The 25,639-nt window shown below is 29.2% G+C and overlaps 1 protein-coding gene across 2 annotated transcripts in view; it reads right to left on the bottom strand.

Annotated features, from left to right (window-relative positions):
• Window positions 1–477: 477 nt before the first annotated feature.
• The window catches only part of LOC118182415 (lipid transport auxiliary protein 1-like), an 80,770-nt gene continuing 55,608 nt past the window's right edge, over window positions 478–25,639 (bottom strand). For both annotated transcript variants that reach the window (XM_085810422.1, XM_085810423.1), the window contains one exon: window positions 478–25,639. In XM_085810422.1, coding sequence (XP_085666548.1) covers window positions 25,459–25,639 — 181 coding nt within the window. In that variant the 3' untranslated portion in view covers window positions 478–25,458.

Raw genomic sequence — 25,639 nt, 5'->3', positions numbered from 1 at the left:
TTTAATTCTTACAGAGAATAAAAAAGATCTGGCTCATCATTCCTTTAAGCATCATAAAACTTTAAAATGAGTGTAAGAGAAATTTATTTTTACTTTAGCACACGCCAGACTTTAAATTAATATTTGTTTTGCATGCACAATTCTTACAATGTTGATAAACGAAAATAAAGGTCAGTCTCAATAGAATGTCCCATTAATGGCGATAAATGACTTTTTGTAGCACCCAATCTTCTTGGGAAAGAAATAGGAGACAGGAAACGTCGCGCAGTTCGTGGATTAAATAAGAGGGTTTGAACCCAATGTTTCATTCTGACCATGAAATACAAATGCAATATGAATATATGAATATAGGTTTAAAACAGCTTAATGGTGCGATTTATATGAATTACAACATTTAATAAATATTAAGATAAAATGCATTAATTAATAATGAACTGAACTGTGATTCAATTCTTTTCAAAACTAAAGTACAAAACAAATTTTTTTAAGGAAATTTTATTTCTGAAAGTTTAAACAACAACAAATTCTGAGATAACTTCGTTAGCAGATCGCTGCACGTAAGAACATTACCCAATCTGTCATTGCCAAATAACTAATCAATGATATTTACACTGAATATTTACATAATAGAGAAAAACAGCGTTTTTACAAATGCAAATTGCATACACATGCAGTGGTTTTAATATTCGGTTTATTAAACATTATTTCAAAATCGCATGCTTTAATATACAGTGAAATACGCTTAACGCCAAAACGCTTAAGACGAAATAACACAACAGTTCCGACAAACTGCTACGTATTTTCAGGCATTTTTTTTTTTTTTTTTCTTTTAACACGAAAAGATTTCCCTTTTGGAAATGAACAAAATACGGAAAACGACAGCCGCGCAGGCGAGATTTAAGAGGTGTATGAAATGAAAAAGAGGTGGTTTCGCATGTTTCGTAGACAGGAGGTTAACTTGGCATATAACATATAACTTGGGCTCGAAATACCCTCGGAATAGCCTGTGACACTAGCCAATTTTGTTTATCTAAGCTAATTTCACCCTTATATACCCTAATAAAACGCCATACAAAAACATCTCATCTCTCATCAGTTGGCTTTGAAATTCGGTGATGAGTACATCGCAGTGTGTGTAAAAATCAGTGAGTTAGGTTCGCGTCAAAAGAAATGGAGAAGGTGTATATTGAAACTGAGCCGACACTTAATGAAATATTTGAGAAAGATCCCGTATTAATGAACTGTCCGACTGTTTCATTGAAAGAATTCGCTGCAGTAGATGATGATAATGTGTTGTACAGCCCCAATTATGTCAGACAAAGATAGTCTGGAGTTTGTTCAAAGCTCAAAAAATATCATTGATGCATATTCCGACTATGAAAATGAAATGAATAATGCCGCTCCTGTTCCCACATCATCCGAAATGAGGTACATCACGAAAAGTATGCGCAGTTATTTAGACGCACATTCCAATGGTGAAAGGAATAACAAAATGGACAACATTGAACAATTTGATGATAAATAAGACAATGCAAAGAAAAATATCATATTATTTTCTAAATGTTTCGAACATGTTTGTTTGAATAAACGTTTTGTTTTTCAAAAAGCTTGAAAATTTTGTATTAAATTAAGTTCTTGTAGATGATTTTGTTTCATTGATTTTTATTAAATAAAATGTACTCTAATAAACTTAATTTGTTTAATATAAATATTTTTCAATATCCTTTAAAATGATATTCTTTTAACACGAAAAAATATTTTCGTCCCCTCAGTTTTGTGTTAAACGATTTTCACTGTACTTGATAATAAAATAATTTTAGATTGCATAAGACAGTGCTGAAAACGAAAAGCAAAAATAAAACTATTTTCTTGCTTCCTGGGAATGAAATGATTAGTTTAATAAGGCATATAAGAAACACTGAAGAATTTTATGAAAATCTATATTTTTTTAAACACAGATATATATGGCAATATTATGTATAGTATGTCAGTATGAAAATGATGCTTCATAAATACAAACGGCACTTTTCACTACTTTATTCAGAGAAAAGCACTCCTCAATTACTATAACAACACAGAACATTTGCTTTTGGTAAATTTAAAAGAACATTTATGTTATGAATAAATAAATAAACATCAAAGTATTGGATAATGCAAAAGTTGTACATTATTCAATTTTGATTTGTTTACTCAGTTAAACAGCCATTTTAAACCCTTTGATGGTATAGTTTAATTCCAGACATTATTTTTAATACACACCACTGACGTTCATTTTAGAGGTGAACAAAACTGCTCTTTTATGAGATTGGATCGGAACTTCTTGCTCACTGAAATGAATCAATTATTTTTTATTATTCACAGCTCACTAACAATAACCTGCATGAAAAGGATCTGCAATGAGTGGTTAATCAAGAGCGATTAGTGAGGATGTAATGAAGAATAAATAGGAAGTATCGAATAAGCGAAAAGAATCGAACGAGGCGTGGAATCAGAATTGAAGGAATCAATTAACTTCCTGAACTGATTTCCTTCAACTGTAGTTATTCCTTCTTTCTACTGAGAAGCAACAATAAAATTCTAGAATAAAAAATTTTCAAAAGCTATTGAATGATAAAAATTAAACATAATTTAACATGGGAGGATAAGCATACTTTTCTCCCCTACAATGACAAGTTGGCCTGTTTCCAGCATACTTGTGCTCTTTTTCGTTCACAGGTGTTCGATTGCAGAGTAAACTAAATCAGTTCACTAATGAATAGCATATCTGCATTCCTGGCATGCTTCCAACAACATCCCTCCATGAACTGCAAAAGACCTATAATTCCGTTTTCTGGAATCGAAGTAAATTCGCTCAATACAGTGAATCGATTATTCTAATCAGTTCCAGAGCAGATCATCCAGCTCTAATTTCTTTATATGTAACAAATATCTGCAAACTTAAAATAACTTATAAATATTTGTAGTTAAGCATAAGAGATATTAACTTGAATCTTCACAAGAAAACAGGAATCTGGCATAAACAATCAAAATACTACGTATATAAATTAAAATACTTTAATATAGTACTTGATAACAAAAGTATATACACAAAAACAGAATATACAAAAGCAAACGCAACATACCCGTAAGGAATGAAACGAATTCATAATTTATTATGATAAAACTGATCTTGACACATTGAATAAATATGGCTCACGATTTGCATGTGCAATCTAGAGAGCAACATAAGCAGCTGAATTGAAATATTAAAATAATTAATTATTTCAGTAATTAATTTTGTAACCTATTATATTAAATCATGCAACTTTTGGCTGCACTCCATTTAAATTTATTTCCTCGAATTATTCTAAATTAACTGATTCCTCAAGGCAAGTTGAAAATGACATCAAAAACTACAAATTTTGAAATTAAATATCCCACTCAATTTTTGTCGTCGGGAGTCGAACTTCTTGTATTTTTATTTTTTCATAACGAGTATTTATACTAATTATATATATATATTATTATAAGCAAAGTTGTAAGAACAATACAAAAAAGACCAATTTTGGTTCAAATTTTTTTTGCGCAATGTGCTGCAAAATTAAGCAAATGAGAAGAGAAATTGTAGTTAGCTCGCCAAAAAGTTACCAAAAGCTGTGGCTCCAAGAAAAATCCAACATATGCATATTCAGTAGTTTTTACAAGTTCGAATAAAAAATATGTTAAATATTTTCGGAAATTTTAACACAGTTTTAAAAAACTAATTAAATTGAATGAGGTGATATATTAGGCTACATGCGAAATAAAATGTAAATTACAAAATACAGTAAAATACTAATCGATGGAACAAGTTAAAGGCAAAAAATAAAACACAGTAAAAAAACCAATCGAAGGAACAAGTTAAAAAACATATTAAAAATTAAAAAGCGGAAAATGGTAAATTAGCTCAATTAGAGGTCCACTCTGGCTCTTCAAGGGAAATTTCTGAGTGAACATCGAACCATATATATATATACACCTTTCCCAAATATAAGTATAGCAACTGGGCGACGGCATTAAACACCCGATTTCCTTATTTATCCGCAAATTTATTTATTTTTTTTAATATAATTTGACACTGCCAAAACATGAATATTTTTGTCATTTAAAATGCTTCTGTAACTGAAAATACATGACTATGACCCATGTTTTTCAAAATAAAAACCGGGTAAGGGATGTGTGTGTGTGGTTGTCCCCCCCCCAGTCCATAGGGACAATTTGCCCTAAAGGACTATTAATTTCGTTTCGGCATTTTGCATTGAAAACTATAACGGCATATCACTTTTCAAACAGATGCCACAAATATTAGCGCCTTGTATTACATTAAAGAAGTTAAATAATGAAGAATGTGCATGAATGTATATATGCTTCTCGTACTGTGATAAAACACTACTACTCAGAGCCATCAAAATTTGAATAACGTAATCTTCCATAGAATATGGGCATGTGAAAGCCTTAATTTGGAATTTGAAGTTTGTTTTATTATTATCGAATTCCTATTTTGTAACACTTCAACGTAACAAACTAAACGATTTCAAAGCTAGCAGTAGCAACACTGTACGGGGGAGGGTTGGAATTTATCTCCAGCGCACGAGATTCTGTATCGGAAATTCTAAAGATATGCTCATTTTAAAATTATTTTGCGATAGTGCTGTTAAACTGAATTTTATTGATTGAGCACGTAGAAAATGATATTTAATAAATAAAGGTAACACACAAAATGTTAAAAAAAAAAAAAAACGCCCATTTGGACGTAATTTAAAAATCTGAAACCTTTCAGTTTTTTTTTTTTTTTAATTGCCGATTGGAATTAAAAAAGAGAGGTGCACAGCTAAATGTTATAGCAGTCCCATATACAAAATTTCAATGCTCTACGGCTAATCATTTTTCAGTTGTGCCAGATACGAACGCATGTATAGACGTCATGAATAAATCCCATTTTATAATCCGGTTTGCTAAAGAGAGTCCTTTATTCTGCCTTTGCTAACAGATGTCACACAAAAAAATATTCAAAATGAATTCAGGTATGGTCAAAAAGGATATTTCCGTTGAAATCTGACCACCGAATTATTTTGCGATTACAATACCAGACCTGCATTTTTACTGAGATAAAATAATAATTTTTTAACACTGAAAGTTTCTATAGTTAAAACCAGGGCTGTGGAGTCGGAGTCAAGCAGATTTTGGGGTAAAAGGAGTCGGAGCTGAAGTCGCTAAAAACAAGTCGTCTCGACTCCAGTTTTTGTTGGACAGTTTGAAATTGACATAAAATTTAAATGAATTGGAAAAAAAAAAAAAAAAAAAAAAAAAAAAAAATAATAATGACAAGCTGTGTTATTATTTATGAATTATATACATTAATAAATAGTTATTTTCTATTTTATTGACATATTAATAAATAAATATAAGGGAGGAAGATGGATGTGATATTTGCCATTAGTAATTAAACTGATTCATTTAGTCACAAATCTCACTGGTAAATTTAGTTAAGCAGCAATAGCAGACAAGAACTCCCAAAATTGATGTCATTCTTAGGAAGCGAGCAGGAAAAGGAGCAATTATTGATCAAGCAACGCTATGAGGAACAGTAAGGTAGCTAAGGTTTTCAGCGCCCGGGGACACCTAAAGATTTTGCGCACCTTTCTGTGTTCCAAGAATGGAAAACATTTCATTCTGAAATGTGTATCATCAATTTGGCGCCTCTTGAATGCTGCGCCCGGGGATGGATGTGCCCCGTTTCCCCACCCAAGCTACGCCATTGATGAGGAAGTACATATTTAATGATAAAGAGGTTGTTAGAATTAAGAACTGTTTAGAAGATGTAGATAACCCTAATGTTTCACTAACAGAAAGACTATGGAATGATCTTGCAGAATTGGAAACTCTTCTTTCTACACCGTATATAGAAGAAAAAAGATGCAATCTGAAGAACTGACAGGAGGCGATAATGGAAGAATGTGATGTTCATTTTTTATGAAATGGAGGGTTTATTGCAGAAGGAATCATTTCTTCAATGAAGAAAAGAGAAACTAGTTTGCTAGACAATGAGATCTTGCTGGGTTCAATACAGTCGAAAGTCTTTAATCCGGACGTCCATAATCCGGACCTCAAAGCTACAAACTTTCTGCGCAGGCGTAAACGCATTATGCGTTTACGCATGCGCATATGCGTTTACTACCTTTACGCATGCGCATAATACTTTTACGCATGCTCGTTTAATGTATAACGGTAGATATAAGCTAAGGTAGAATTATCTAATTATCTATTTCAATTAATGTTGCAGATTGCGTTGTTCCTTAATCTTCGAATTGGATCCGTCTTATTACGTTTTGCAGACTGTTAGAGCAATTTCATAAAAGTAAGCTTGAACTTTCGATTATGTCAAAAAGAATTTCCGATTCTGGAGCTGCCAAAGGATCTACAAAGCGAAAGCATGTTTCGATGCCCATCAAACAAAAAGTGGAATTGCTGCAAAAATTGGATAAAGGCATATCCTTTGTTTCCCTAACCATTCCGAAATCTGTTTATCAATTTCTGCGGGGGGAACGTCGCGGCGCGCAATGAACTGGAAGTTGATCTGTCAGTGCTATCCTTATCTTCAGGGCAGATGTTTTTATTTTATTCGGCTTATAATTCCTTACTAAATGTAGTATTTCATCGCGATGTACTCAGTCTTTGATATGATTTAAATCAAATCTCTCGTCATTATAAATATCACGAATACACATTAAATAGTGTTGTGGTTGCAATTTTCTAATTTCGACTAGGGGTAATGTATGCTTTACGCATGCGCGCGATGTTTAATAAAGTAAACAAATAAATATTAAGCTTTTTTTTTTGTAAATTCTGATACCCTTTACATCATAATTGCTCTTTATTTCATAAATTACGGTTTCATATTTTTAATTTTATAATTTCCGCATGCCGTCTTACCAGATTTAAATTGATGATCTATAATCCGGAAAAACCGATAATCCGGAATCGCCGAAGTCCCGAAGAGTCCAGATTAAAGACTTTTGACTGTATATGTAGATCTGTTTTGGCCTCCTCGGTGATTGCGGTGATTTGTAATCAGAGGGCGCACCGCACAAAGAGTTAGTTGCGTTAGTTCTATAATGCAACTAACTCTTTGTGCAGTGACTGATATAATTGCTAAACTGATATAATTGCATTGTATCTGCCAGATGGCAGAAAATTGATGTATCAATTTACATGACAGGTGGCAGAATATGTGTATCATGTACATGTCAGGATGCATAATGCTTGTAAACATGCCAGGTGGCATAAGGCCTGTAAATAAGACTTGTAAATAAATGTACAGTAAAATATTTTGGTGTAATAGATCAAGGAACACGCATCAACAACCTTCTGATAATTTGGATATGTACAAGATGCGAAACACCGAATTTTCTTAGATGACGAACAAATTATAAAGGCAAAGAACCATCTATGAACTTATGAATGAAATTACTCTCAGAACAATTGGAGAATTCAAATCAGGACAGTCAAACTGAAGACATTTTAAACGAATCTCTATAATACTCTTCCAGTGATGAATTGGATTTTGAGAAATATTTTTCGATAATATTAAAACGGCTCAGGCAAAGCGAATGAAAATAAAAAAAAACCAACAGCCTTTAGATATAAAAATGAAAAAATACAAGCAAGATTTCTACACGGCCTTTGAAGAACTAGAGAAATATGATTGCGCTTGCAAGATACCTCTTTTAGAAATTATACAAATCTATCTGAAAAGTTCAAAGAATTAGAAACAGCTCTTCCTCCTACTCAAGTTAGTGTGGAAAGACTCTTCTCAGCTCTGAAGTTTATCAAATCGGATCTATGGCCCTCCAACAAAGATCTCTTGGAAGCTATACTGTTTCTTAGAAATAACTAATGCCAGTTTTCCCATTTCATAGTAAATGCTAATTAATATAAATAATTTGCTATACCATCAGTTTTTTTTCTGTAGCATCTATTACTTCTTTTATATTAAAAGAATAAACTCTAACTCATGTGTACATGTTTACATATATATATATATATATATATACACACACATATTTGAGGGAGTCGGCGTCAAAGTTGGATGGAGCCTTTAAAATTCCAGGAGTCACAGTCAGTCATTTTCCCTACTGACTCCACAGCCCTGATTAAAACACCTTGGTGGCTAATATCCTTTCCCTGCATTAAGAAGGGTAAAATGGCCTATTTAACAAATGTAATGTTTTTTGGCTCCAAGGTTACAAACTTGATTACTTACAGCAATCAAAACTATTAGTATTTAATTAAACAGTGTTTTTTCTATGCTGTATTTAGCTATATGTATATATATATGTATTTATATAATATAGATATATGTGATATATGTATACCACAATGAATAAATCACCGATTAAAGCTTACTTCATTATTTGATAACAAAACACTCTTTCATACAAAATGTGTAATGACTAAAACTAATTTTTTAGTAAATTTTACATATCAATTAGTTAACCTGAACACAAAATAACTCTCAAACAGATCTGATATTAATAATCTCAATTATGCATTTAATGCACAATACAAAATAGGTATTTTTCACATAAGTAAAATAACTATAACAACAAACAATTAGATATAAAATATGCATACTAAGTTTGATCACAAAATAAAAATCTAAAACTTCCACACTGTAAATAATACAAACAATACATAAAATTTTTATACTAATTGACCAGAAGAATGCTAATTATAAATTATTTCAATAAATAAACTGCATTTATAATAGATGGACCAGACAAATCAAACACAAACATTAATCTTCTTTTGGCAAATCAGCACGACAAATTAAAACGTAAAAACAAGCTTAACCCTTTCCGGCACACTACTCTTTAAAGTTGGAATTTTACCAAAAAAATTTTTAGGCAGTCTATTTAGGCCTAGGAGAGTATGCAGGTATAATTTTACAAAGATTGCACAAACCGTTTCCATTTTGTGGGTATGTCCGAAGCGAACACACTGAGCCGCACGAGCTGCGATAGGTGAGCATTGCTGTGAAACACGTATTACAGTAAAATACTTTGTCTATGATTTAAAAACAGTAGAACCTGATCTCTGTAGCAGATTTAGCATAACCCAGGGTGCACCATGGGGAGGCCTGCTACTCTACACCCCCCAAAAAAACAGGAAAAAAAGGAAACTCTCATTCCTTCGGCAATGCTGAGGCCTCTCCAAGCCATTTACACAATTTTAAAATTTATAAGAAAAATAATTAAAACACTATAATATTTACAATTAATTATTGACTAGAAAAAATAATTATTGAATATATATACAAATAAAAATCTACAGAAATCAAAACTAAGCTAACTACATACGATGAAAGCAAGAGAAAAAAAAGGGTCTGCTCTTGCTGAAAATCAAATACCTAAGTGAAAACAAAGCACCGGGGTCTTCAAAACCCTTAACAGAAAAGAATAAAAACAAATATAAATAAATCTGCGCTCTCAGCCTCCCCCGTGTTTAAAGCATGAGACCAGATTCTGTGACTCACACCCATGTGACAGGTGCTAACAGTACAGTTTGTTCAGTCTGAACACACCATACACTGAAGGCCTCACTATATGCAATATTTCAAAGATAAAAATTAAAAGTAATACAGAATAGGCATATGAGCATATGAACAACAAAATTATACAAAGATTTTTTTTTCATTGATATTCTTTACATTAAAAAAAAAAATCTGAAACATTTCTTTGAAAAATCAATGTCTTTAAAAACAGAATATATCTCAAAGTTAATGATTTGCTTGCATGGTGCTGCCATCTATTGTTCATAAAAGAGATTAAAAGTAACTATTAGTTTAGTTTTTGTAACATTTATCGATTATTTTCAGTGTCTAAAGAGGGAATATTTTTTATGTGTTCACACCGAACACACTGCGCCGGAAAGAGTTAATCAGTCTGACAGCTTAAATATCACTTAAGTCTTTTCACTTCAATAAGATCTGCTGCAAAAAAGGCAAAACTCAAATAACAATAAGGAACGCAACAAAAAACGCACAATAAATAAATTTAATACGCACATTATGTGTGCATAATTCACTAACCTAATTATAATAAATACAATTTAACTCAAAAGATGATTTTTTTCTAATGTACTTAACTTTGCTAAAGGAATTTTGAATTTTATAAAATAAAAGGGGACAAAATTTTGCAGAAGAATATTTTCCAAAATAATCAAAACCTTTAAATTTTATAAACTACCTTTTATTGAAATGCGCTTTTATGGCTATCCAGAAAATAAGGAAAACAAATATTTTTTGCTGCAAATTTAAAACGTATCTGAAATACATTGTTTTGATAATAGTGTTCAAAACCATTTTTGCCACAAAGTTAACATTTCTTTCACAATATGTCACTCAATTTATTTAACAAATAAAACAGTTCACTTGGTATATCAGAAATGGAACTGTATGAAATAATACTAGTGGCAAAAGCCACGGGGGGGGGGAATGTTAGTTGAGACATCACTTGAGATAGAAAGTTGTTATGTATCTGATAATCAACAAATAGCATCGTCATTAATAAAAAAACTCATTATTTGTACAATTACTAATACTTATAACATAAAAGCAATTTCCATTTTAGGAATTTTGTAGAAACATGATACTTCCGAGGATAAAATTTTTGGTCAGAGATGACAGCCATGGATAAAATCCATGTTTGGAGATGACAGCAACAAAAGAAAACATTCACTCTGTTTAGCAGTCAAAATATTATACAAGAGTGCATCAAAATGTTCCTCGACTAGCTTTATACGTGCTAACAACTATAGCAGTCACAACTGCAATTGCCTTCTATTTTCATAACACAGTGCATTAGGAAATCTCCCTGTTGATAACATCCACAGTTCTTACAGTGTTTATAGTTATAGTGGTTAAATGCACGTGCGTGCCAGGAATTACATCATGGACAGGAAGGTGAAACAATGTGAAATTTTCGATTAAATTGGACACATCCGCCATAGAGACACTGAAAAGGCATCTATAAGATGAAATAATCATACACTCAACTATTTGAACTTGGTCATACTATAGTACAAAGTCTGTAATCCGGATGTCCATTATATGGAATGATCTATAATCCGACCTCAAAGACAAACTTTTTTTTTGTATGCTTTACGCATGCACGTAAAGAATACGTATGCATGCGTTGAAAGAAATGTTTAATAAAGTAAACAAATAAATATTATTAGCAGCCTTTTTTTTTTTTTTTTTTTTTTGTAAAATTTGATACTCTTTAGATCATAATTGCTCTTTATTTCAGAAATTAAGGTTTCATATTTCTAATTGTATAATTTCTGCATGCCATCTTACCAGATTTAAATTGATTATCTATAATCCGGAAAAACCCCTAATCCGGAATCACCGAAGTCCCGACGAGTCCGTATTATGGACTTTGTACTGTACATGTAATCAAAGGAAGATCATTAACATTGCTGATACTGTTCATACGTCATAATAGTTCATACGAGTATGCAAACAACTTTGTCAGAATTGAACATGCAGACTGACATTGTCAGTTTGTCTCTGACTGCTGACTCCTAAGAATGAACACTGAGCTCCAGTATACCAGGATTTTTATAAGCATGCCATGGCCAATCAATTTTTTATGTCCAAGATCGTCCCCAATGCTGAGATCCAGAATGAACTGCAAACGGTTATGGATTAGACTACTCAAAATAACTTTGAGGTCTCATTGCAGATATTGGTAAGGACCTTCAAATTGGTGCACTGCTGCACAGGATGATATTTAGAGACGGATGGTGTTCCAGTTTCAGTAAGTAATGTAGTTTTTTTATCAACAGAGCTAACCCAAGAACTTTTTGACAGACTCTTGTACATAGATAGCCTAATAATTGTACCCTAATTGGTGAAAGAGAATAACCAGGCAAAGACTCCCTACAAATATTGTTTTTATATAAAATGTTAATCAAATTCTTATTATTTGAGAAAGAAGTGTTTATTTCAACTAAATTCAAATAACCACAATCTGCCATAATGTTTCCTATATTAACAAAAGTGCAGTCAGAACACTAAAAACTTCAGAGAATATTCTTACACAAATTTAAAAAGGAAAAGGTATGTTTTTGGCATTTATAATCAGGTTACTAAATCATGGTCACATCATAATGTACAGCCCTTTAACTCACATTATACATTAAAATAAAAACAACTTTATTAGCACTTGTAATGAGATTACTAAATTGTCACTAGCACGCAGTATATTTTATGCAACATACTGCATTCATTCTCACATGCACACATTGTAAATGCAGGAAAATGCATCAAACCTACAGATACAATTATTGTTAAATAACAATTCAATCTGTACATACAATTTATTTTAATAGTTTGCATAATTGAATAATTTGTAGACTATAAGAAGGAGGCACATTATATTTTTATATAATAAAATTCATATAAAAATTTATATGATCTTATATAACAAATTGATAAAGCAAAAAAATTTAAATAAATGAATGCATTCACAATAAAAAGAACATTTCTTACATTAAGTTGCATATTAATGTAAACCATTCACAAACAGTGCTGATAAATACTATTTTACTGAGAAACATTATTTTTAGATACATTTCCATATATATTTATGGTGCATAGTTATGGAAATTGAGTTCTCAAAATTAGAGTGATATAAAATTACATTGGTGGTATCATTCACTAATTTCTTCATCATGATTCAAAAACTGCAAGATGAAAATGTGTGCACCACATTAATATAATTTCTGATTGATGCCAATTTACATTTAATTAAAGATGAAACTGTTAATTCGTTTATCCAGTCAACATCATTTTGAAGTCAGGCAGCAAAGAACAAACCACTAAAACTTTTACATTTATTGATTTTCAGAACTATATTTTTTTAATGCATTTTAATTTATTCTGAAAGAACAGAAAACACTTTCCATACCCAAATTCCAAAACAACTTGAACAATAAACATAATTCTATTTTAACATTTATGTAACAATAAAAATTTACGCTAATGTAAGTATGTTTTATATAGTTACTCAATCAGCAAGCCACATTACCTAATATAGGATTTACAGAATTGCAATGTCCATAAATTAATAAAATTTAAAACATGTTTCTAACTGCTACAAGAAAATACAATAAAATAATACTTATGTATTGAAAAGTTAATTACTTCTGCAAGATCATATAATCACCCATTTTATTGTTATTAAGTCATACCATTCATCGTACTCATTTCAATCATTTTTATCATTATCAAAATATAATAATTATATACAAATATATATAATAATTATACAAAAAGTATTATATAATAATTATATACAAAGTAATATATATATAATAATTATATACGAAGTAATATATATATAATAATTATATACAAAGTAATATATATATAATAATTATATACAAGGTAATACATAATAATTATAAATAACTCATATTAAACAAAATGCAAAAATTTGTGCTGGATAAATAAGTGATTCACAACTACATTATATATACACTTTAGACAAATTTACAAATAAATCACAAGACTATAAAGAATCATCTTTCACTCAAATTTAGTTTTTTAAACCTCAAATCATTCATTCATTATATAAAATACCATTAATTCAGTCTAAGATAATGCAGAGAGTTAAAAAATGCCCCCTTCATACCCCTTTTTTAATATTTTTTTAATAATAATAAATATTTCAGTTCTTTTTGAACAGCAAAAGTAAAATTTTACACCAATTATTTTCATCTTTTTCAAGAAGAAATGTAAGAAGTGATCAACTGGTGATAATGAGTGATCAACTGAGACTATTATTATTTAAAGGCAGGAGTTCCCAGCTGGGTCAATATTGACCCCCTCGGGATTGACGAAATCTTAACAGGGGTAAATGATGATCACAGGGTCAAATAGGAGCTGAAAGCTGAATATGCATTAGCAATTGCTTGGTACAATGAAAACGACAATGATTACAAACTACATAGGTATTTAAGCTTTTTAATTTAAAAGTCATCCAAAAGAAATATCTCCAAATAAAGTTATTACTGAACTAACATTGCTGACTCTTCCCTCTTCTCTTAAGTACTGGAAGCAGGCTTTAGTCAAATCATTAATTTACTATGGAAAACAAGAAACAAGTTGAATTTTTTGAACAAGGTGATTTAAGAATTGAGAACTTTTAGGCCAAATATTTAAAAAAAAAAAAATTCCCTCAATACATCAAATGCAACCATAACATGATTTAAAATTGAATTTTTGTGCACATAGAATGTGTGATTTTGCTTGTAAAATATAAATAATAATACAAAAAATAATAAAACATAAACATAATAAACCCTTTTAAAAAGAATTTGTATTCATATATTTACTTCAATTATTATCTTTAAGTTATTTTTATGTGCAATATAATTAACTTGTGTTATGATTGTGTTGTATGCTGTATATTTTATGAAAACGTGTAAGGGAGTCAATGAAGAAAACTTCATTTGAAAAGGCCTCGATGTAAGAAAAATGTTGGAAATCTCTGATCTAAAACTTATTATTTAAACTGAGCTTGTACACATATGTAAAATTATCAGTTAAGGTGTATTACTTTTATTTTGCTCAGTCTTCTGTTATTTCTTACATGGAAAAATTTCTCACATTTACAATAAGAAAAAATCCATATTTTGAACAAAATGAAAGGCTCTTTCATAAGTAATTTAAAGAAATATTTACTTGCATACTAAATCCACTGGCAGATCTGTACAAATATTAACTTTCAAAAAAATATTGGCTTTCAATAAAGATTAACTTGTAACTATTATGAACATTTATAAACGGTTTAAATATATATATTTCATATAAAGATTATTTTTGGTATGTCATGCTTAAAAAATGCATACGACCAAACTATTTAACATATTTAAAGTGATATTTTCACAGCTCCCAATGCTGAAATTTTAAAAATAGGAAGATTTTAGCTCTGCATGGTGAAACTTCAAAAGAACTAAAAATTGAAAAAGTTGACTAAAATTCACTTTATAATGCATGATTAATGAATAGATTAAACTAACTCTAGTGTGATTTTGATGCAAAATAAAATAATATTTAATTTATTATTTTAAATTTTAACTTTATTTCCTCCCTAATGTCCTTATATTGTAATTCTTTTTTTATTTCTTTTTTTTTATTTTATTTTATACTGATGAAATATTAAGTAGACAATGAAAAATTTTATTTATTAAAATGCTTTTGAACACTATAAATCAATATACATTTACTTAATCAGTTGGATAAATTCAGTAATGCATAATTAATGAAATGCATAATTCAGTAATGCATAATTCAGTAATGCATAATTAAGTTAAATACAAGTATTTACCAATTAAATGTTAAATCCTCATACAGAGTTCTGCAAATCTGCTATGACTCAACATAATTCAGATCGAACAAAAATTAACGAGAACTATTATGCTAAAAATTGCTAAGAGAGTAAATAAAATTTGCATTAATTTCTGTTTCAATAAATGATGACAATGTAGTAATTATTATTTTTTTTTTTAAGTGAGGGAGAGATTTTATCATCAAATTTTTCTTTGTAAAGTTTTCTTTTCCTTTAATACTTAGTGATCAATAATTCTTCTATAACTACAACTGAAAGAGATAATCTAAATTGAAATAAGATAAAAGATCAGAAGACCAGAGAAACTGGTAATTTCCAGGTTTTATAAGAAGGTTAGCAGCTCTGTATTTTCCATAAATATATATTTTCCTATACTGTTCACAATAAATATTTCTTGAAATATGAATAGAAAGTACTGATGGTATTAAATAAACGCTTTCAAATTCCATTCAGATTTGTCCACGAAAACATTCCCCTCCCCATGGGCAGACAGCCCTTTCATGCTTTGCTATAATTAAATAAACCACACCAAAAACAAAACATTCAGATATTTAAAATGCCAATAGATATACTAACAATGATTAAATAAAAAGGCTACTCACTAAATAAACTAATTCAAATTTAAATATTATTTCTAATTCCATAATATATATAAAATTTTGCAAATAAATGCACACATTAATTGCAATTTTTATAACAAATAAAATTGTGTGATCAAAAATAAAAAATTAAGCATTTTCATAAATTCTATTTCAGCAGTTTTAAAATCTACTTTTTTCATAGTATAGGCTATATATAAATGCTGCAACAATTAGAATTAATAATGTCACAAAGACAGAATTGTTAACAAATACAAATACTATCTCCCCCTCCCTTTCATAGAAGATTACATGCTTCCTAAACTGATGTAATGCCCAAATAATATAAGTGTGTGAAATTATAGAAAGCTGTACAAAAACTGTATATAGAAGCAGTAATGATCCTTCTGTTTTCTTATGGAAATGCATCAGGTAAATTTCCTAACCAATAAATAAGCCAAATTTTTAAAATGCAACAATGAATTTTTAAAATAAACCTGTACAATTTTAATTTATAATTACTAAACATATTATCAATGGAATATACTTTTTCTGTTACATATAAAGTAAGCACCAAAATATAGATAATACTGCACAATACAATTTTAACTCATCAATGTATTTATTGCTCTGAGTTAACTGCTATTGATTCTATTTTCTAAATTTCATTAGAAAATGTGTCAAACATCACCAACTTTAACGATTCAAAACTTATCATTTATACAACAATTCAAGTTCACATATTTATATCACCATCCATAATGGCAATCTGAAAAAGTACCTAACACTTCAGTAATTTCCTTAATACATAATTTTAAAATATTACTTCAAAAAGTACCCGGCCAAATCTCCCATAAAAATTCCAGAAATGAGAAGATATGTTAGCAAATACTTCAGAGATGTTAATAAGTAGTAGCATATATATAACTAAAATGCAAATACAACTTTTAAAAAACTGGAAGGATTATTTCAGAGACAAATGGCATGTCACGCTTATCTTATCTTCAGAAATAACTAGAACTAGTAATAGAATTGATGAATTGCAATTTCACTAGAAAAGAAACCACATATTATCATAAAATAACAGCTGGATATTTAAACCAATACAATACGAAAATGAATAGAAGTCAGCACAATTTAAAACACATCTCCTGTTCTGAAAACTCTACAGTAGGAATAAAAAAATAGCTATAAACTCTAAAGCATAAAAAAAAGATCTACCTTCATGTCTATAAAGATTCTAAAAAGCAACTGAATTCAGTATATTTATATGTCTTCCCCCCAAAAAAATGGAATACCACTATGATAAAAATACATATTGGTAATGCTTCATTTAAAATGCACATGCACACAAAAGCCCCCCCCCAAAAAAGTCACTTGCACAGTTATTTTAAAAGAGTTCTTTACTTGTACAAGATACTTAATGAAGTGTCAAAAATGAAATACACTCCCATAGGGCATCCATTTCAACTAAGGAGCAATAAATACATGAACTCACTATCGTACTTAGCAAATGTCTTTTAAAAAGTAAGGATACTTTATTAAATAAGTTTCGATACCTTTTTAGGGCAACATCTTCCAATTTTCCAGGAGACGATTTCAGAGTTTCTCTCAAAACACTTTAATACCTTTGAGGAAACACGAATCTATGTTTTGGATAGGGAAACAGCTCAAACAAATTGTGTTCAAAGGTGGGCAACATCAAACAGACCACATCAAAGTTGGTCAAAATGTCATGATCACGTGGACAGATTTGTTCAATTGGTGTGGTGTTAAGCAACAGGCCTAACTGACCACAATGAATATTACTTGACTATTCTAACACATTTACAAGAAGCAACTCCTAGAAAATTACTTGAATTATGTCAAGGCAACTTAACGATTTATACCAAAATAATGCACGTTAGTGAATTTTTGACTAAAAAATCAACAATATGGCTTCACTAGCTTTATATCCATTTGATATAGCACTATATGACTTTTTCTATGGTTAAAACTGCTTTTTTATAATTACCATTTTCAGTTTAATGAAGCAGTAAAAGAAAATTCACGATATTGTGAAAGGATTTCAAAAAATGACATAAAAGCCTACTCTGAGAATTGGAAAAAAATGTTTGTCTAACTGCATTGCAGTTTGAAGGGATTATTTTGAAAGGGATATTATAAACACCGGAATACTGTGCTTTATAAAACCATTTCTAATAGTTTTTTTATCATAGTAGCATCACATTAAAAGTAAAATAAAACAGAAACTTTCAATTGTTAAATTATGTATAGTTTAATTCAAGTAATATGATGAAATATTTCTCCTTTTAAGAAATTCCCAGTATAAAATTTAATATCGTATAAATTAACACAAAATTAATAGCAAAATATAAAAATTTCTAGATTTGAAATATTCTCTCTTCCTTATCCAGGAAATACAATTAGCCTTTCAATATCTAAGCTTATTTATTTAATACAGTTTCATCTTCTAAAATATACAAAAATGTCAATTTAGAAAAAATTAAATTTTCCAGAAAATCTGACATTCGTATAATTTTTCCCTTCTACAACTCTTTTTTCAGAAACACCGACTTAATAAGATTAGTTAATTGAGTGAAAATATGAGAAAATGTTTTCTTGGCAGAAATAACACATTTCAAAGCTCAACATTACAACATTCTGTAACACAACTGAATGTGAATACTTAGATTTACTGCAGCAGAGCTATAATTATGATCTCAATGCACAATACAAAATTAAGTGATCACATTTTTCAGAATTGTTAATATTATCTGACTTACTGTACATATGTCTACCTTTATTTTCTTCTTTTCACATTTTAGTAAACAGAACAAAATATGTCAATTTCAGAAAAATATTTTTAGCAGCAGTTTTAAAGATCAATTATATAACAATGTAAATAAATTATATTTCATTTGTTTCTGTTAAATAACAAAATTTAAAGGTACAGAAAGAAATTATGCAAAAAAGGCTATAGACTGCTGATTATTTTAACTCAAAACTACTTTATATTATTTATTCACAGGAGCCCTTTTTTGGAATCAAACTAAAAACCTGTAAAGTAACTGTATCTTAAGTCAGAAAGAGAACTTTTCTTACTATTTACTGAACAATATCTAATTATTTTTGATGAATCTGAAAAGTAATATCACAGTTGTGCTTCTTATTTTTGGGCATACTAACATACAATGCTTTGTATATATTTTATAAACATTCCAGATACCATTATAAGTGGAAAAGCAAAAAAATTTAACTATTTACAAAATGGTCTCAGGGTCAGAAATAGGCTACATGCATTTTTAAAAAATGCATTAAATTTAAAAATTCCAAATAGAATTATGCTCTCTTAAAAATTAGCTATACAAATAAACACAAGCTCACCTTTTTAAATAAAATTAAAAGAAAAAAGAACAATAATGTGATGTGAAGTCAGATATACTTATTACTATAGTCTCAGCTAAAGTCTGATATATTTTCAACATAAAACCACTGATTAAATATTACATGACAACTAATACCTGGCTTAATTACACATATATTCGGCACATCTTAATAAAACAACAAAATCCATGAATTCTGAATGAAGTATTTTCAGTAACATATGTCTAAAAGTTATAACTAAGGTTGTCTAACATTGTAACTCAATTTGTATCACAGTGTTAATATAAAAGTATAAGACTACTGTGAATAAAAACAATTAATCACACTAAATAATTTACGCAATTTCAAATAACTTCTTGAATGAATTAAAAAGAAGTGTATACTACATGACTGATAGCTAATTATACAAAAATGAATAATGCATTTTGTATTTTAATTTATTAAATACTTCTTTTTCAGCATTTTCCTAATTTAACAAGTGGAAAAATCACAAGGTCTTTTATATTTACATTCAGTTTCCAACCCTGAATTTGAGTAATTACTTTTAATTTTTTAAAAAATGTTTATGCAATATAAAAATATTTTAACCTATTTCAAACATCGCAACAGCTGATGAGAAAATACAGCATAAAAAAATTATGAAAAAATCTAAATATAAAAATTTTGTTCAACTTTGTCTAAAACAAACTTGACTAAAACCTGTTTTAAAAGTTAGAGCATTGATTCCTCAAACAAAAATAATAAAATACAAGTAATTTCTCAAGAATTTCAGAGGGAAGGGAAAAAAGAAAGATTTTACTTAACTCATATAATTTCTTTAATGTAAAGGAAATAAAAAGATAGGCAACATATATCGTTAAAGAAAAAAGACATATAAACCTCTAAGTATAAAAAATATACAATATATTTCCAATCCATGTAAAAACCGAGATGTAAAATTTTACTGCAGAATCTCAAAAACTTGAATATAAGCTGAATTTAAAATCACCCCATAAATCAATCTATTATATAACAGCAACAGTTTGAAAACTAGCTAGACCTATCAGATGAAAGTGAGTGCATTTGATTAACAGGCCCTATCTATTTGGAAAGTAAACTAGGTATGATATGAATGGAACTGAAGATATTATCTACAAGGCAGATGTTGATGATGTTAGTGGTGAAATGATGGCCATTTGCCACTAATTGAGCTTGTGTATAGCAGAGAGACTTCAGAGAATCTCTAGAAAATTTTCAGTTGTATAATGATATTCAGAAATTTGATTAATGCACAAGAAAAAGGGCGGGACAGTTCTCCTGGGCCAGAAATTCAAATTGCGTTTTTCATCTCTTGAAAGCGTGACTTAGGATAGATTTTAGATTTATATATAGCATTATTCTAACATAGGTATTTTGACACAAAATCGGACTTTTCCTGAAATAACATATAAATTATTTTCCATATTTCGATTCTACGGCTGCTAAGACTGCCAAGTTTTGTAAAAATCGCACAAGTAGCTTTGAAAAATTAGCTCCCAAAACTTTAGATCCTCTATGTTAATTGAATTTGGTATATATTTATTAATATCTCTTTTTGTATCAATTTTTTTTATTCTTCCTTTCACATTTCGAAATTTAGGTTCATCCCAAAAAAAATTCACCCATTTTTTATGATTTATTTTTAAATAATTTTTATAAATTTTTCGAAAAAAAATTTTGAATTATAACCTATAAAATTTTACCATCATCTTAAAGTAGGTGTATTTCTAAGCATACCTGCAAAAAATTAGTGTTTTTTATTCAAAATTTTCTAAGATATACACAAATTTACATATTTTTGCATTTCAAAATTTGGAATCTTTTTTTTTTTTTTCTGAGCGATAATAACACCAAATGTAGTTTATGGATTTTGTTACAGTGAATTGCCACAGCTATTTTTAACCTTACATTTCAAATAAATTTTTACAGAGAATTAACTATACAAAATTTTTTCCCTCAATGATGCGTAATAAATATTTTTTAATGCTGTATGAAAAGCTATTTTTTAAATTACAGATGATATTATTCAAATTTTTAACTTTTTTTAAAGTTTCTTTATTTTTTCCCTTTTTAAAAAATATTTGTGAGAGTAAATTTTTACCTTTGCTGTGTTATCGTCTGCTACTTTACTTTAACTTAATTTAAATTGAATTGCCTGAAATTAAGAAAGTTCATTTGATGTTTATCTTCATATCTGATGTAAAAGTAATAAATAATTCATAAATTAGTATTCATAAAGTAATAAAGATGTATATCTTTATTACTTTTTAAGTAGTAATCTCCCCAATGTTTTTAAGCACACAAGATGTTGACAGTTTGGGTCATGTCTCAGCTTTAAAAAAATATATATATAAATTTTTACATTAATCCTCTTAGAAAGAATATTTTAAGTAGTAATTTCCTCTCATGTTGTAGATTATATAAAAAATATGTTCTTTCATATAGAAATTATTAGGCTTACAAACTCTAAATAATATGATTTAGATTGTTTGCACCCGATATAAGAATCGAGTCACTCGGTGGTACAGGATAAGCGCTGCTGCAGTGGTTTCTTTCTCATTTAACACAAATCTTTTAATTCAAATATTTATCCTTTGGACTTTGCTTTAAATTTTATTTATAGTTAAAATGTCTAGAAAATGAAAAGCTGTCTTCGGCTGAAATGTAGATGCAACTGATAGTTTAAAAACTTTCACAAGAATGCAAAATTAATGGGAGTGTGACAATTGAAAAATCTTAATTTTCTTGTATCAGCAAAGAAACCAAATGCAGAAGGAGATTGGGGGCAAAGCAAAAAATAGGAATCTAATTCAAGGAAGTTGGGTGTCCAAAGAGAAAACACTTGGACGTGTACACCAGCAAATAGAAGCAGTTGAGTTTCTGCTAACGGGAAAGATAAAAACGATATCACTGCAGATTAAAGTGAAGAGCGATTGGTTTTCGACTATATGGTTGTATAAATTTAAATTTCGTCATAGAACATCATATCATATCATAAACGGAGCATCCTATGATTTCTCAATCAAATTACTTGAAAATTCAGGAATTTATCCAGTGACATATATGGATAATGTATAAAGACATTTTCCCTCTTGATGAAACTAGTCTCTAAAGTCTAATAAAGGCTCTGACCAAATGAGTTTGGGAATGTTCGGTCATACTCTCTTGATTTGGTCCCTGCAGACTTCTTTTTGTTTCCCAAACTCAAAACTGCGATCAAAGGAACACGCTTTGTGGATGCTGAAGCCATCAAGAAGAACATGACGTCGACATTGAAGAGCCTTCTGAAAGAGGACTTTACAAGTTGTTTCCACAACTTATACAGCCGAGCACAAAAGTGTGTTATGGCCGATGGGGATTATTTTGAAACATATTAAAAGGTTAAGTTTTTCTCATTATCTGTTCTGGTGTTATTACAGCAGTCCTGAAAATTAATAGTCACACCTTGTAGATTGGATTGGATTGTTAAGTTATGGCAAAGCAGGATTATCTGCTTAAAAGAAGAGATACTTTTGTGAAGAACTTTCTAAGGGAAACCAGCTCGTATATACACGTTACACATGAGAAAACCCACAAAAATGCCCCTGCAACCAGACCGTTCTGTGAGATTCGAGCCCCAGAGCAAACTATGTTCAGCGACTTTAACGCTGGGCCGTTTGTGGGCCCTTTTGAAAGGTGATAACGTTATTTAAAATTAATGCTGAATATACCAAGATATTTAGAAAAGTTGGATGCTTTTTAATATTTTTGCAGAATGCCCGAAGAAAAAGAGCAAGCTGTTAAGAAGAAAAAATAAACTTTTGCATAAAATTTAGTATTTTTTTTAATTTAAGATTTTTTAATTTAATGATATTTGATTCTTGTGATTTCAAAAATAAAATATTTGACTAAAATATGAATAACATTCTAAGAAATTAAACGTAGGATGATAAAATGGTGTAAAGGAACGGGCACAATGATAAAACTGTTTAAAGCATTGTATACAAGTCATCCTAAATTAAAATGTCGGCTATACATCTTGTCTTATTTATATATCTTTTCTAAACGGAACAATGAAAGGCATGTTAACTGTGCTTTACTGTATTTTCTCTTTTAATATACACAGTTTGGAAACGCATCGTAGTCTGGATCACAAAGTATTCTTCTGAAAGAAAAATCAAATTCTGGAAAATTTATATTAATAAATATATTTATAATGCGCAGTTTGAATGAAAGAATATAAAATTTTAAAACAATTATCTGAAGAGACAATGCAGTACAAACAATTAAAATAAAAGTCTAAAAATTTAAAAATTACCTAAAATAATAACTATGATTAAAAAATATAAAACGATGCGCCTTTTATATAAACTATGCAGTTCGAATGAGTAAATAGAAATTTTTAAAACAGTTATTTGAAAGAAACCATGCAATTTAAAATATTAAAATGAAATTCGAAAAAGAAAAAAATATTAAAAATAATAACAATTATAATTAAAAATATAATATAAAGAACATTACTTGAAAGAAAGAACAATGTAACTTTTTTTCCGCTCACACACAATGTAAAAAGGGAAATGAAATTAGGTTGCCATTTATTAAGAAGTTCGCCAAGTGAACTAGTCTTGATGCAAACAGAAAAGATAGCACTAAGATAAATTTTTGAATTTCTCCGTAAATTTAGCACCATATTTTACAAAATTTAATATTTATGCATTATTTGAGTCGTAGAATCGAAATATGCAAAAAAAATTGGCATGTTATTTCAGAAAAATACTGATATTGTGTCAAAATACCTATGTTAGAATAATGCTATATATAAATCCAATATATATCATAAGTAGTGCTTTTAAGTCATGAAAAATGTCATTTGAATTTCGTCAATCAGCCCAGTAGAACAGGAGATATAGAACTTTTTTTTTTTTTTTTTTGCGCAGTGTCCATTAGAGTTAAATTTTAAAATATATTCATAAAATTAATTTAAGTTATTAACATTTCTTCAATTATTCATTTTTGCAAAGAAAGTCAGTCACTTTGAATCTTTATAAATCACTCTAATCTTTCATATAAGCTAAACTTCAAAACCAAAACAATTCTCGGCTTATACATGGAAATACAGATAATTTAATTTAAAAAAAAATACAGCAATATTTGAGGAAAGACCACAGAAGTTTTATGCAACTTTTTCTATTGATTTTTCCTAATAAATATCCCCCTTTAAAAATATTATGCTGAAATGTCATGTATTTTCATTGCATAATGTTTAGACCAAGCATGTAATTCAAATGACAAATGAATATACATACTTAACAAAAGCAATTTCGGAGAATTTCCTTCTTTTAATCTTAAATGGATATTATAATTTTAAAATACTTCAGAAGAAATATTTAATATCAATACTGAAACGGCAATTTATTTTTCATTGCCAAATAAAATTTATATGTATTTACATAGGATAAGCACTAATAAATTAAAACTTAATATTAAACTTATTCACCTCAATTATATAACAAATGCTGCCATAATTATCATCTTCGGAATAGGATGATGCATTGATATTATGTTTCCCATATATTTAAAAAATTTCAATTAAAAAATTTTTAATTGATAAATATGAAATATAATTAAATAACTTAATGAGATTCTCCTCCAATAAAAATACTGCATCTTTACTTATAAGTAGGTTACTTTTTATTGTACCTCATCCTTAAAGAACATAATTAATAATTTTCTTTTATGCTCAAGTGCTTTCCTACATACAGCTGGTATTCTACCATATACTTCTGCTTAATATACATATACTTGGTATTTTCTGCAGCACCCTTTATTTTAAATAAACTTTTTTCCCTTTTTAAAATTTACTTTTTAAACCAGTACAAGAATGTGAATAAAGATATAATTGCAAGCCATTTAAACATGACTGAATTTAAAACTATATTACAGTTTCCGTTAATTATTATTTACAAATAAATAACAAATTTATTCCTAAAAATTAGGAATGTTATCACAACCAAGAAATATAAAACCACAGGATAGAGAAAACAGTTAAGTCATCCTTGCTAAACAGATGTCTCATATGTGGCTTTTTTATCTTCAGGAGAAGGCTGAACCTGTAAACAGCTAGGCACAGCTGGGACTTTACCATTTGTGAAATGTCTGGATGATTCAGCAGAGTGTGCTGTGGATGAAATATTTTTATTTGTGCTCGGCTGCCTGCTGGTACAGGACCTCGTTGATATG

Source organism: Stegodyphus dumicola, chromosome 2, assembly GCF_044657685.1.
Source record: "Stegodyphus dumicola isolate Sdum_Otavi_A_Nest chromosome 2, ASM4465768v1".
NCBI lineage: Eukaryota > Metazoa > Arthropoda > Arachnida > Araneae > Eresidae > Stegodyphus > Stegodyphus dumicola.
The sequence above is the reverse complement of the archived record's forward strand: the minus strand, read 5'-3'. Positions and strand labels throughout refer to the sequence as shown.